Genomic DNA, 12,500 nt, shown 5'->3' with positions numbered 1-12,500 from the left:
AGGGGTTTCAAATAAAGTGGCCAGTGAGTGGACGCATAAGGTAGGGGTTTCTAATAAAGTGGCCAGTGAGTGGAAGCACAAGGCAGGTGTTTCTAATAAAGTGGCCAGTGAGTGGAAGCACAAGGTAGGGGTTTCTAATAAAGTGGCCAGTGATTAGAAGCAAAAGTTAGGTGTTTCTGATAAAGTGGCCACTAAGTGGAAGTATAAAGGAGGTGTTTCTAATAAAGTGGCCAGTGAGTGAAAGCACAAGGTAGGGGTTTCTAATAAAGTGGCCAGTGAGTGGAAGGAGATGGTAGGTGTTTCTAATAAAGTGGCCAGTGAGTGGAAGCATAAGGTAGGTGTTTCTAATAAAGTGGCCAGTGAGTGGAAGCATAATGTAGGGGGTTTAAACTGCATTAGGCTCGGATAGCTGTGTGATGGACGCCTGGATGGATGGGAGTATTGTCTACTCTGGCAGGAAATTAGCCTGTAGGAATATTTCTGCACATGGAGCCAGTGTTAATGAGTATCTGCACCGGCATGCATGACTTAGCAGTTGTCGCCACAGGGCAAGCGAAACCAGCATGTTTGTGGAAGTAAAAAAATATGCAGCAGTTCTGACGCAAAGACTCTATCTGTGTGGAAAACACCATGATGCATGTTTGTGATAGCGCAGTGAGGGAAAGGTCCACCTGAGAAACCGAATGGAAACAGAAAGTGCTGCAAGTGTCACTCATATACAAGCTGTGTTCAAGCTTGTGTCATAAACAACATAATTTACTGGAAGGTAGGTGTTTCTAATAAAGTGACCAGTGAGTGAAAGTTGGAAAGCAGTGTTTCTAATAAATTGTGTGTGTGTGTGTGTGTGTGTGTGTGTGTGTGTGTGTGTGTTTGTAGGCGTACCTGGCTCGTGATGAAGCCCAGGCTCAGATTGCGTGTGGTTTGGCTGAGAAGGACACTCTGAGGGGTCAGCTGGTGGAGCTGCAGGAGAAAGTCTTCACTCTGAGGTCCTTCAGCTCCCAAGAGGAGCCAGACAAGAGCAGAGTGAGCCCTCTCATTCACTCGTTCACTTGGTTCCGTATGGATCCACTTTTTTATTTTTATGTTTCTGTAATTAAAGCGATTTCCTGGGCTGTTTTTTTTTGTCCAGGAAAGACAGTATAGCTGGGAGAGCGGCTTAGGGTCCAGCAGTGACTGCCCCCCCTGTACACCCCCGCCTCGCCCCAGGCTACGCCGGATGGATGCCCTCCCACCTGCCTGCAGCAGCTACCAAACCAGCGAGGTGTGTTTTCCACAGCCTTCAGCCACCTGTTCATTATAAAATATGAAGGCGTTTGAGTTTATGGAGTTTATTCCAGAGCTCTGTCTCTGAAGGCACATTTTGGCAAAATCCTCAGGTATTAAACTGCGTAGGTGTGTTTTCTTCTGCAGGACCTCAGTGACGATGGCTTTAACAGTGTCCGGTCCAGTTTAGTAGAGCCTCCTGGTTCAGAGTCTCTGCGGAGGAGAGAGAAGGACATAGAGTTCAGTGGCAACAGGTGAGTCTGACACCTGCACTGGTTAGCCACAACATTCACACAGCTTAGGCTCTATACCTGCACAGGTGGGTTTTATACCTGCACAGGTGGGCCTTATACCTGCACAGCTTAGGCTCTATACCTGCACAGGTGGGTTTTATATCTGCACAGGTGGGTTTTATACCTGCACAGGTGGGTTTTATATCTGCACAAGTGGGTTTTATACCTGCACAGGTGGGCTTTATACCTGCACAGGTGGGTTTTATACCTGCACAGGTGGGTTTTATATCTGCACAAGTGGGTTTTATACCTGCACAGGTGGGCTTTATACCTGCACAGGTGGGTTTTATATCTGCACAAGTGGGTTTTATACCTGCACAGGTGGGCTTTATACCTGCACAGGTGGGCTTTATACCTGTACAGGTGGGTTTTATACCTGCACAGGTGGGCTTTATACCTGTACAGGTGGGTTTTATACCTGCACAGGTGGGCCTTCTACCTACACACACAGGTTTTACCTGAATAGCTGATTGTCATAGCAGCATGAAAGCTTCATACCTGTGTTGGAGAGCTTCATATCTGTAAGGGTCAGCACCATTCCACTTGCATAAGTTAGCTTCCTTCCTTACTGGATGATTGTCATGCCTGCATAGATGAGATGTATATCTGCACAAGTGAGATTCATATAAGGGTAACCTGGGTGATTTTCCCCAGGTATGCCTGAGCTGGGTGAGCTGGAGGGGTTTAAAGCCCCTCAGCATTGAGCTGTGGACCTGTGGAAGAACTGTGTTCTCCGGAATGCTTCATCCAGTACTTTTGGGATGAGTTGGGGATGATGAGATGGGGTGGTGATCATCATCATCAACATCCTGACCTTACTAATTAAAGCTCTTGTTACTGAATGCAATCAAACCCTCACAGCAATGTTGCTCCAAAATCTAATAGAAAGCCTTCCTCTCTGGACAGTAGAGACAGTTACTCCAACAGAAGCAGGAGAAATTCTTTTTAATCCCCTTGATATCAGAAGAAAACAGAAGAAAAATCAGCAGGTGTCCCAATACTTTTGTCAATATTCTGTCTGAATGTGTCGTAATACACTCACTATGAGTGTTATTATTTAGAAGGCTCTGTTGTTGGTTGGTGACTGAGAGCAGATGGAGGCGGCGTGCTCGGCCTGTAAACATGCCGCAGCTAAATTTAGCATCCTACAGAATAAAGTGAGAGTCAGAACGAGGAAGTAGGAAACAAAAATATGATACATATTTACAGCTTGAACACTCGGCCCTGTCTCGCTCACGCGTAGCAGTGGGTGCTCTGTAATTACAGACAGCCAGGGTGCGGTACGAGGTCTGCTGTTACACAACCAGCTTCTGGGAATCCACTATGGTTATATCATGGGGGGGGGATCCTTGAAACTGTGTTCCAATGTACAGATTTTTGTTCATAAGATCATAAACTGTATATATATATATATATATATCACAGTTCATGACCCTCTGGATGTAGACTGAGCAGCTGGGAGTCTTACTTAAAACTGTCAATAAAAACGCAGTACAATAAACAGCACTGGGATCAGAAACAAAAATAAATCCATATTTTAATATAAATATATTTAATATTATATGATAATATAATATATGTGCATTCAGCTACTTGCTGACACAGCTTGTGTAATCTCCAAAGTAAAGCTCCTACCAACAGAACGGGCGCCCTGGAGCATGCCATTAGCACATGACCCTTAAGGTCACTGTGGCCCATGCTGAGAATGGGCTAGAGGGCTAAAACCATGCATCTAATAATATGACTAGTTATTAATTTAATAATAATAATAATAATAATACAAAAATAGTGATCATAATAATGTAAGCAATAATATTATTAGTTATATTTTTAATATTATATTAGTAATATTTCTGTCACATGCTAAACCTGTGTCACGTTTATTGTGCTAGTTTGTCACCATTTTCCAGTGTCATTTTTCTGTATTATTGGTAGGTGAGGCGGTTATAAGGGACCTTAACTGAAACATACAGCTATGGGCTATCTTTATGTGTCCTTTTAAAGGCCATTACTGCCCTCAAAATACAGAACTACCCCGACTGCGGCTCAAGCTTTTGGACAGACGCCGGGGCATTGTGGGTAATGTAGTGCCTGTAGTGAATTTGCGTGGCGTGTCCTGTAGTTCTGCTCAGCAATCCAGGATAAATGTGACTTTTTACCGCCGTGATTTTAGTGGGACACAGCAACACTTAACACAGCAATACTGGGGCAGGAAAGGGGGTCCAGTTACGTGTCTGGGGGGTCCTGAGCACTAATGTTAATAATCCTGACTGAAGCTCTGTGTTTGTGTTTTACAGTCAGGGGATGTCAGAGGACTCATCCATCTGTCTTCTGGACATTGAGAGCGATTTTGTGTTCATTCCTAAGGGTAAACACACACACACACACACACACTGTGTTACTTACATACTGTGATTGCCATAAGCTGTTGCACCACATACATCAATCAGCCATAACATTATTACCACTGACAGGTGATGTGGATGAGTAGAGGATATATTAGGCAGCAGGTGAAGAAACTGCCAGTTCTTAATGCAGGAAAAATGGACAAGCGTAAGAATCTGAGACACTTTGGCAAGAACCAGACTGTGATGACTGGGTCAGAACGTCTCCAGAACATCAGCAAGCAGGTCTTGTGGGGTGTTCCTGGTATGCAGTGGTCAGTACCTACCAAAAAGTGCTCTAAGGAAGGACAACCGAACTGGCCATAGGGTCCCGCCTCAAAACTTACAGGACTTACAGGATCTGCTGCTAACGTTAGTCTATAATAATAATAGTTCTGTAATTCAATTTAATGTGTGCAGTAATTTTCCATATTTATTATTACAGATATTACCACTAGGTCACTTTACTAAAATTCTTATAATTTATATATATTTACATATACATATATTTTTTCATATATACATATATTATATATATATATACATATAAGTTTTTCTATATATATATATTTTTTTTTCTTACACAAACGGTTGCAGCTGTAACAGCTGGGATCAATAAAGTACTATGCAGGCGGTACTAATGTTTTGGCTGATTAGTGTGTGTGTGTATATATATATATATATATATATATATATATATATTAGGGTTGAAAAGTAATAACCCTCTAATTTACAGGATTGCACACTCAGGAGAAAAACACACACACACACACACACTCTCTCACACACACACACACACACACACACACACACACACACAGTTACCGCAGTCTCACCTGGCAGATTATTCAACCGTGAGGTTCATGTTTATTTAGGCATGTGTTTAAGCATCTAGGCGTCTGTGTGTGATTGCGTGTGTGTGTGTGTGTGTGTGTGTGTGAGTGTGTGTGTGTGTGTGAGTGTGTGTGTGTGTGCTGGAGTGTGTCAGAGCGGGCGCAGTATTTCCATCCTCTGCTCTGAAAGTTCAGAAGGAAATATATAAACAGGTGTTTTTACAGGATGGAGATGTTGACAGTGTCAGTCAATGAACAGCAGAACTCCAGTTTCAGATTAACGTGTGCAGCCAGCCAAGCCCACACACAGTCACACACACACCGCTGAGGCTGGAGTGACAGATCACACCAAACCGGGCTGGAGCTACAGTCTAATATTAGTTTATTAAGAATAACCATTCTATTATATATGTGTACTGTTAAACGTGATTGAACACTGTTGGCATGTCTGCAGCCAGTGTGTATTGATAAAGACCTTCACACACTAGGGTATCCACAGCTAGTGTGTATTGATGAATGCCACTATGGAACTATTTTCCATGTAGAACTTATTTGGGAATAATAATGCTATGATATGAATATGTCCTAGATGAAGATGAGCCGAAGTTTGCACCATCTGCCCCCTCGCCCTCTTCCTCTTTCGAGAGCAGCCCCTGCCACTCCACCTCCTCCTGCAAGAGCAGCCCCTGCCAGTCGACTTCCTCCTGTAAGAGCAGCCCCTGCCAGTCGACTTCATCCTGTAAGAGCAGCCCCTGCCAGTCGACTTCATCCTGTAAGAGCAGCCCCTGCCAGTCGACTTCCTCCTGTAAGAGCAGCCCCTGCCAGTCGACTTCATCCTGTAAGAGCAGCCCCTGCCAGTCGACTTCCTCCTGCAAGAGCAGCCCCTGCCACTCCACCTCCTCCTGCAAGAGTAGCGGCAGCAGAAGGTACAAGACCGGACCTTGAAATGCTAATGTTGCTAACAGTGAATGAAAGTTTGTGGGAACGTTTTAGCATGGCCTTGTTTAGAGAACTTGCACTCTGCTCTCTGGTCAGCCATAACATTAACACCACTGACAGGTGAAGTAAAACAAAACGTTGATTATCTTCATCTACAGCGAGTGAACGGTCAGTTCTTGAAGGTGATGAAAGTGCTGAAGCAGGAAAAATGGACAAGCGTAAAAATCTGAGACACTTTGACAAGAACCGACTGTGATGTTCTAGACAACTGGAGGGTCAGAACAGCTCCAAAACTATTCAGGAAGGTCCTGTGGGGTGTTCCTGGTATGCAGTGGTCAGTACATTTCAAAAGTGGTTCTAAAAAGGACATCACGGGTCCTTTTTGGAAGCACTTTTGGTAGGTACTGACCACTGCATATGGGGAACACGCAGGTGATTTGGCGAGACAGTCAAAATTAGGCAGGTGGTTTTAATGTTATGGCTGATTCGTGTATAATTGAATGCAGGAACATTAAAACAGCCAGTTACAGCCTGTAACTTTCCCTCTGTGTTCTTCTCAGCGTCTCTCAGGCCTCAGCTCCTCCGTTCCTGGTGCGTTTTCGGCACGGGGCTTTGCGCATTACAGGCCGTGCGCTGACTTTCTCCTTCCAGGGTGAGGCGCTCTTGAGCCAGCTGCAGGTGATCGGAGGGAATAAGACTGGTGTGTTTGTGCACCAGGTCACCGAGGGGTCGTCTGCACACACCACCGGCATAAGGCCAGGGGCGCAGATTCTGGAGGTACGGCCAATGTGTGTGTGTGTGTGTGTGTGTGTGTGTGTCGTTGTCGTATCTCCAGCAGCAGGAGGAAACAAACTTCTGAACTTCCATTGGAAAAAAATATCAGAGTCATTCTGGAGCATTTCTATTGGTCCGTTCATCACAACAATCTGATACAGTATGAAGAACCACTGCCAGATTCACATTATGGAGATACAAGGTTTTTATATCTTGTATATAAACATTGAGTGGTCTGCTGTAAAACCAATGTATTAGTATGACTTCTAACAGCAGGAGCTTGTAGACGTGTAGCCAGACAGCTTTACAGACTAGAACTAGGATCTTACCTAGATCTAAAACCATTAACGTGCATCATGGCTGTGCTCCAAATCAACCACTTGTCCACTACATACTAAGAGGAATTCAAGCCTAGGTTAGGGACTCTCATCTCCAGTCCTGGGACCCTCTGTCTCATGATTATATGTGTTAGGGCAGGGAAACAATATGTCCAAGAAAAACAATATGTCCAAAAGTTTGTGGACACACCTGATGTAGTGTATTCGAATCTCCATAGAAACACACTGCCAATGTCAGTGTTACCCTAGGCCTTATCTGCTTTTATAAGGCCAAGAGAAGCATCCTCATTCTTTTATTTGTCAGAAAGTGATGAAAGCGGTGTGTGTGTGTTTGTGGTTCTGCAGGTGAAGTGTGAGCGGAATCAGAGAGCTCTGCGGATGGTTCTGGAAGACTCCACTATGGAGGAGGCGCTGTGGGCGCTGGGGCAGGTGCAGGGACCCTGCAGCTTCTCACTCCGACCCAAACAGGATGGTAAGCATGGATACATACACTCTCCCGCTTTCTCTCTTTCTCTTTCTAGTATTATTTAGAGTTCTCCTCAGATCAACACCTGGTTTGGTGGTAAATCAGGGCTTAATGATGGTAAATCAGGTGAGCTGCTGCTGCTGCTGCTGCTGCTGATGATGATGGAGATGAACACATCCTCCACGCTGTGCTGGCTGGACTGGGGGGCGTCCAGGAGAAACCTGGAGGAACCGAGCTCTGTTCTTCAGATTAGCTCACCGACAAGATCTCACTACTTTCTTTCTTCAGAATGAGAAGCTCTTGTTTCTCCTTTTTACTGGATTCATGTTCAGCTGCTTTATCTGTTCTGATGAGATCTGGAGCTTCTACAGTACTCTCACACACACACACACACACACACACACTGAGTTGAAGTGTTCTGTAAACGGTGTGTCTGAGCTGATGTTCTGCTCTTCTGGTTCTCAGCCACTTATGAAGTATGTTCTTGCTCAGTTTCTTCGTCAGTTGTACGTAAACGCTTTGTGAAAAGCAGAGAGCACTTTATGTAAATTTAAATAATTTCACATGACATCGCTGTGTGGTTCTATACTTTTCTATAAATTTACAGAATTACAGATTATGCTCATTAAAAAAAAAGAAAAATCACATTTTCCCTCAAATAAGGCAGAAAACAGCCAAGTCCAGCTTGCGGTGACAGTACCTCTCTGAACACAGTGGTTTATTAAAGATAAGCTCATATCTCACTGTAAGACGTTTGGCGTTTGACGATGTTGTTTACATGTATTTTGTCGCTCCTCCTCAGCTTATGAGAATCTGCTGCAGCAGCTGAAGAAAGGGGAGGTAACATCTGGAGACTCCTTCTATGTACGAGTGAACATGTCTCTGACGGGGGGCGTGGCCGGGGCCCTGTCCGTCACCTGCAATGACATTCTGCATGTGACTGACACGCATCACGGTCAGGACGGACACTGGTGGGCCAGTCATGTCCACAGCTGCCAGCTGATGGACCTGAAGAGTGGGAGTCTGCCTAATTACTACAGGTACACACACACACACACACACACACACACGTGCCTATAAAATAATAGTAATGTATGAGTTTTTAATTAGTAACTACTATGAATCATTTAGTATTTTTTAGAAATGATTCAGAATCCAGTATGAAATAATAAATATTCATTATTAATGATTCAGTATCTACTCTTAATTATTCAATAACTACTATGATTTATTTTGTATTTTCTATACATTATTCACTACTACTATACATTTTGATATCTACTATTAATTATTTTCTACTACTAGACATAATTCAGTATCCACTATGAAATGCTCAGTAACCATTATGAAATACCCATTATCCATTATGAAATACTCAGTAACCATTATGAAATACCCATTATCCATTATAAATAATAATGTGTAAATGATGTAGTTATGAGGAACTGGTCTTGTGTTGTGCAGAGCTCAGATGCTGCTCATTAGAGCGATTGAGGACATGTCCTTCCAGCAGAGAACCCACAGGAAGGTGAGATACTTCCCCTTCCTTCTTCTCATCTGGATCATGAGCTGCAACCAAAAGACCTTCACTAATGGACTAATGCACACACTCTCACTGACCACTGACGTTATGTTTATTTGGGTCTATTCTAATGTTATATAGAGTTAATTACAGGTAGACACTCTCACTGACCACTGACTTTTATTTGGGCAGTACTGACTCTACACCTCTAAAGGTTATTTACAGCTGAAATTGTGTCGTATGCAGTGTGTTCTTGTTCGTTTGCTCGTGGCTGATCCGTCTCACGCTAACCACTCTGTGCATGTTTTCTCAGTCTCACCCGGATCAGTGAGTAAACAGGGTTTTTGAGAATGCTGCTGGTGAGGATGGTTTGGAGATAAACTTGATATGAACTTACTGTTCAGATCACATAACAAAGTGAAACTGAAGCTCAGAGGGAGAGAGAGAAAGAACAACTGAAGGGATGGAGCAGTGCACACACAGACACACAGACTCTCTGGAGCAGATAAACCCACGCCGATGAACCTATTGGCGCCATGGCTAAAGCCATGCATTGGCTACAGGGGTATTCTCTGGAATGATGGTGGTGCTCCATCCAATACTTTTGTGATGAGTTAGGTAGTTGAGGATAAATTAGGTGGGGTGCCAATCATCAGTACAATCAAATCCTCACAGCAATGCTCCATCCTCCAAAATCTTCTCTGGACAGTAGAGACAGACAAAAAGCAGGATCAGCTCTTTTTAATACCCGTTATTTCAGACGACACAAGGAATGAGCAGGTGTCCCAATACTTTTGTCCACCTGTTTTGTCCCGATGCAAACTGTTACCTAAGTGATACATGAGCCTGTGTGTGTGTGTACAGGTGGAGCGGGCGCAGGCTCAGGGAAAGCAGAAGGCAGTACGAATCGTCAGTACAGGCCGTCAGGGGAGGAATCCGCTGTGGGTCAGTGTGGAGGAGGACAGCGACAGCAAAACCAAGCCGACCAGTAAGAGACACACAGTATATTCACTACAGAACCCAAACCCTGAAACTACTGCCCCCCTCTGGCACAGTCCCTATGCCACCACCCCAAATATTCGACTGTGTGTTCTCCGGAATGTAATCCTGTTTTTGCCTGTAGATGATGGCAGCACCCCCCGGAGCTGTGTGACCCTGATGCCCTACACGCTGGTGACTCCCCACTACCCCCCCGTGTGCCGCCCGGTCCTCCTCCTGCCCACAATCCTTGGCCGGATCCTGCACAAACGCCTGGCGGAGCAGGAGGGCTACCAGCTATGTGAGCCAGGTACAGACTGAGCCAGCGACACCGTTCATAAATGTCTATATTCTATAAAGACATCACCGTGGGTGAAATCATCATTAATGTCCAAATATTTGTGGACACCCCTTCTAATAAATGCATTCAGCGGATTTATGTTGTACACATTGCTGACACAGATGTGCAAATGCAAACACACACACAGCTTGTCTAGTCCTGCCAACAGAATAGGACTCTCTGGGGCAGATAAAGATGACCCTATTGGCTCCATGCTGCCTAATCCCAGGCATAGGCTAGAGGAGGGGTATAAAGCCCCCCAGCATTGAGGAGCTGTGGAGCAGTGGAAGAACTGTGTTCTCAGGAATGATGAATGGTGGTGCTCCATCCAGTACTTTTGGGATGAGATGGGATGATTATCATCCAAAATATTATATTAGAAGAAACATCGAATGAGCAGGTGTCCCAATACTTTTGTCCACATAGTGTATATTTAATATATCCAGTCTGGATCATTTCTTTGCACTGTTTGTGCTGACGTGAGCCTCTCTGGTCTAACGTTGGCATGTTTCTGTTCTTTCCTCTGATTGGGTCAGAAACCCTAAGTGCTACTGAACACGCCTCCCGGGTCCAGAAAGGGGAGGTGCTGGAGGAGTGCGACTCAAACACACACAGCTGTTACACCGTACAGGGCGTGGAGAAGATCATGACACGTGTATGTAGCTCTGTAACCATTAATAACCCTCTTATTAAGGACCCAAGAGAACCTGGTAACTTATAATAGAAGCTTAAGGGCAGCTGAACTCATCACATGTCATTGACTCTCAAGTCATTTATGTCTATTTATGTATATCTGTGTGTGTGTGTGTGTGTGTGTGTGTAGGGCACTCACTGTGTACTGCCCCTGGGTCTGGACTGTGTGCGGCGTTTGCACCGGGCAGAAATCTTCCCCATCATCATCTTTGTGCAGTCTACAGAACGCAGCACCCGCAAACTCAAGTACGCAAAGCACTGTCAATCAGGGGTCAGTTAGCGGTCACCCAGTACACTGATTTACCAACCGCACGGTGGAAAAAGTAGTGACAGAAACAGTGACAGACCCAACTTGTGCTTTCATAACAGCAGTAGTAATAGTAGTAGTAGCAGTAGTAGTAGCAGTAATAGTATCAGTAGTAGTAGCAGTAGTAGCAGTAATAGTAGCAGTAATAGTAGCAGTAGTAACAGTAATAGTATCAGTAGCAGTAATAGTATCAGTAGCAGTAATAGTAGCAGTAGTAGTATCAGTAGCAGTAATAGTAGCAGTAATAGTATCAGTAGTAGCAGTAGCAGTAATAGCAGTAGTAGTAATAGTAGCAGTAGCAGTAGTAACAGTAATAGTATCAGTAGCAGTAATAGTAGCAGTAGCAGTAATAGCAGTAGTAGCAGTAGTAGCAGTAGCAGTAATAGCAGTAGTAGTAGTAGTAGCAGTAATAGTAGCAGTAGCAGTAATAGTAGCAGTAATAGTATCAGTAGCAGTAATAGTAGCAGTAATAGCAGTAATAGTAGCAGTAATAGTATCAGTAGCAGTAATAGTAGCAGTAATAGTATCAGTAGCAGTAATAGTAGCAGTAATAGCAGTAATAGTAGTAGTAGCAGTAATAGTAATAGTAGCAGTAGTAGCAGTAGCAGTAATAGCAGTAGTAGTAGTAGTAGCAGTAATAGTAGCAGTAGCAGTAATAGTAGCAGTAATAGTATCAGTAGTAGCAGTAGCAGTAATAGTAGTAGTAATAGTAGCAGTAGCGGTAATAGTAGTAGTAGTAGTAATAGTAGCAGTAGCAGTAATAGTAATAGTAGCAGTAGCAGTAATAGTAATAGTAGCAGTAGCAGTAGCAGTAATAGTAGTAGTAGTAGTAGTAATAGTAGTAATAGTAGCAGTAGCAGTAGCAGTAATAGTAATAGTAGCAGTAATAGTAATAGTAGCAGTAATAGTAGCAGTAGCAGTAATAGTAGTAGTAGCAGTAATAGTAATAGTAATAGTAGTAGTAGTAGTAGCAGTAGCAGTAATTGTAGCAGTAGCAGTATTGACCCTTCATTCTGTTATTTCCCCTTTAGACATAAACTGCGTCAGAGCTTCATAACGGAGGCCCAGTTGCTGGAGTGCTCTCGGAGCGAGGAGCCGCTGCTGGATAAGCTGCCCTGCCTGTACCGCACTGTACCACCAGAGAGCTGGAGCGACAGCACCTCCCTGCTGGACACCCTGCAGTACGTGGTGGGAGACGAGCAGAGGAAGATAGTTTGGGTCGAGCCTGATCTCTGGTAACACTCAGAGTCAGAGGAGCTCAACTGAAGACTGACCGACCGGTGGATTTACAGTACGGCTCCGTACTGCTCCATGTGATGCGTTACAGAATCAAGGTCACGAACTCGAAAGTGGTGCATGACTAACCCGGG

At 44.1% G+C, this 12,500-nt stretch overlaps 1 protein-coding gene across 2 annotated transcripts in view; it reads left to right on the top strand.

Annotated features, from left to right (window-relative positions):
- Nucleotides 1–12,494, top strand: part of card14 (caspase recruitment domain family, member 14) — a 19,947-nt gene extending 7,453 nt beyond the window's left edge. Inside the window, exons 8-21 of one of the 2 annotated variants that reach the window (XM_072682779.1) lie at nt 877–1,023; nt 1,130–1,261; nt 1,411–1,517; nt 3,854–3,924; nt 5,363–5,699; nt 6,273–6,489; nt 7,170–7,296; nt 8,093–8,330; nt 8,755–8,818; nt 9,677–9,800; nt 9,936–10,100; nt 10,667–10,785; nt 10,954–11,069; nt 12,162–12,494. In XM_072682779.1, the coding sequence (XP_072538880.1) occupies nt 877–1,023; nt 1,130–1,261; nt 1,411–1,517; nt 3,854–3,924; nt 5,363–5,699; nt 6,273–6,489; nt 7,170–7,296; nt 8,093–8,330; nt 8,755–8,818; nt 9,677–9,800; nt 9,936–10,100; nt 10,667–10,785; nt 10,954–11,069; nt 12,162–12,369 (2,172 nt within the window). In that variant the 3' untranslated portion in view covers nt 12,370–12,494. Of the gene's footprint in view, nt 1–876; nt 1,024–1,099; nt 1,262–1,410; nt 1,518–3,853; nt 3,925–5,362; nt 5,700–6,272; nt 6,490–7,169; nt 7,297–8,092; nt 8,331–8,754; nt 8,819–9,676; nt 9,801–9,935; nt 10,101–10,666; nt 10,786–10,953; nt 11,070–12,161 lie in introns of both variants that reach the window. The other variant, XM_072682778.1, reaches the window with a different exon arrangement.
- The last annotated feature ends 6 nt before the right edge of the window (nt 12,495–12,500 follow it).

Source organism: Salminus brasiliensis, chromosome 7, assembly GCF_030463535.1.
Source record: "Salminus brasiliensis chromosome 7, fSalBra1.hap2, whole genome shotgun sequence".
Taxonomy (NCBI): Eukaryota; Metazoa; Chordata; class Actinopteri; order Characiformes; family Bryconidae; genus Salminus; species Salminus brasiliensis.
Note: the sequence above shows the minus strand (reverse complement) of the source record. Positions and strands in the feature narration are given on the sequence as shown.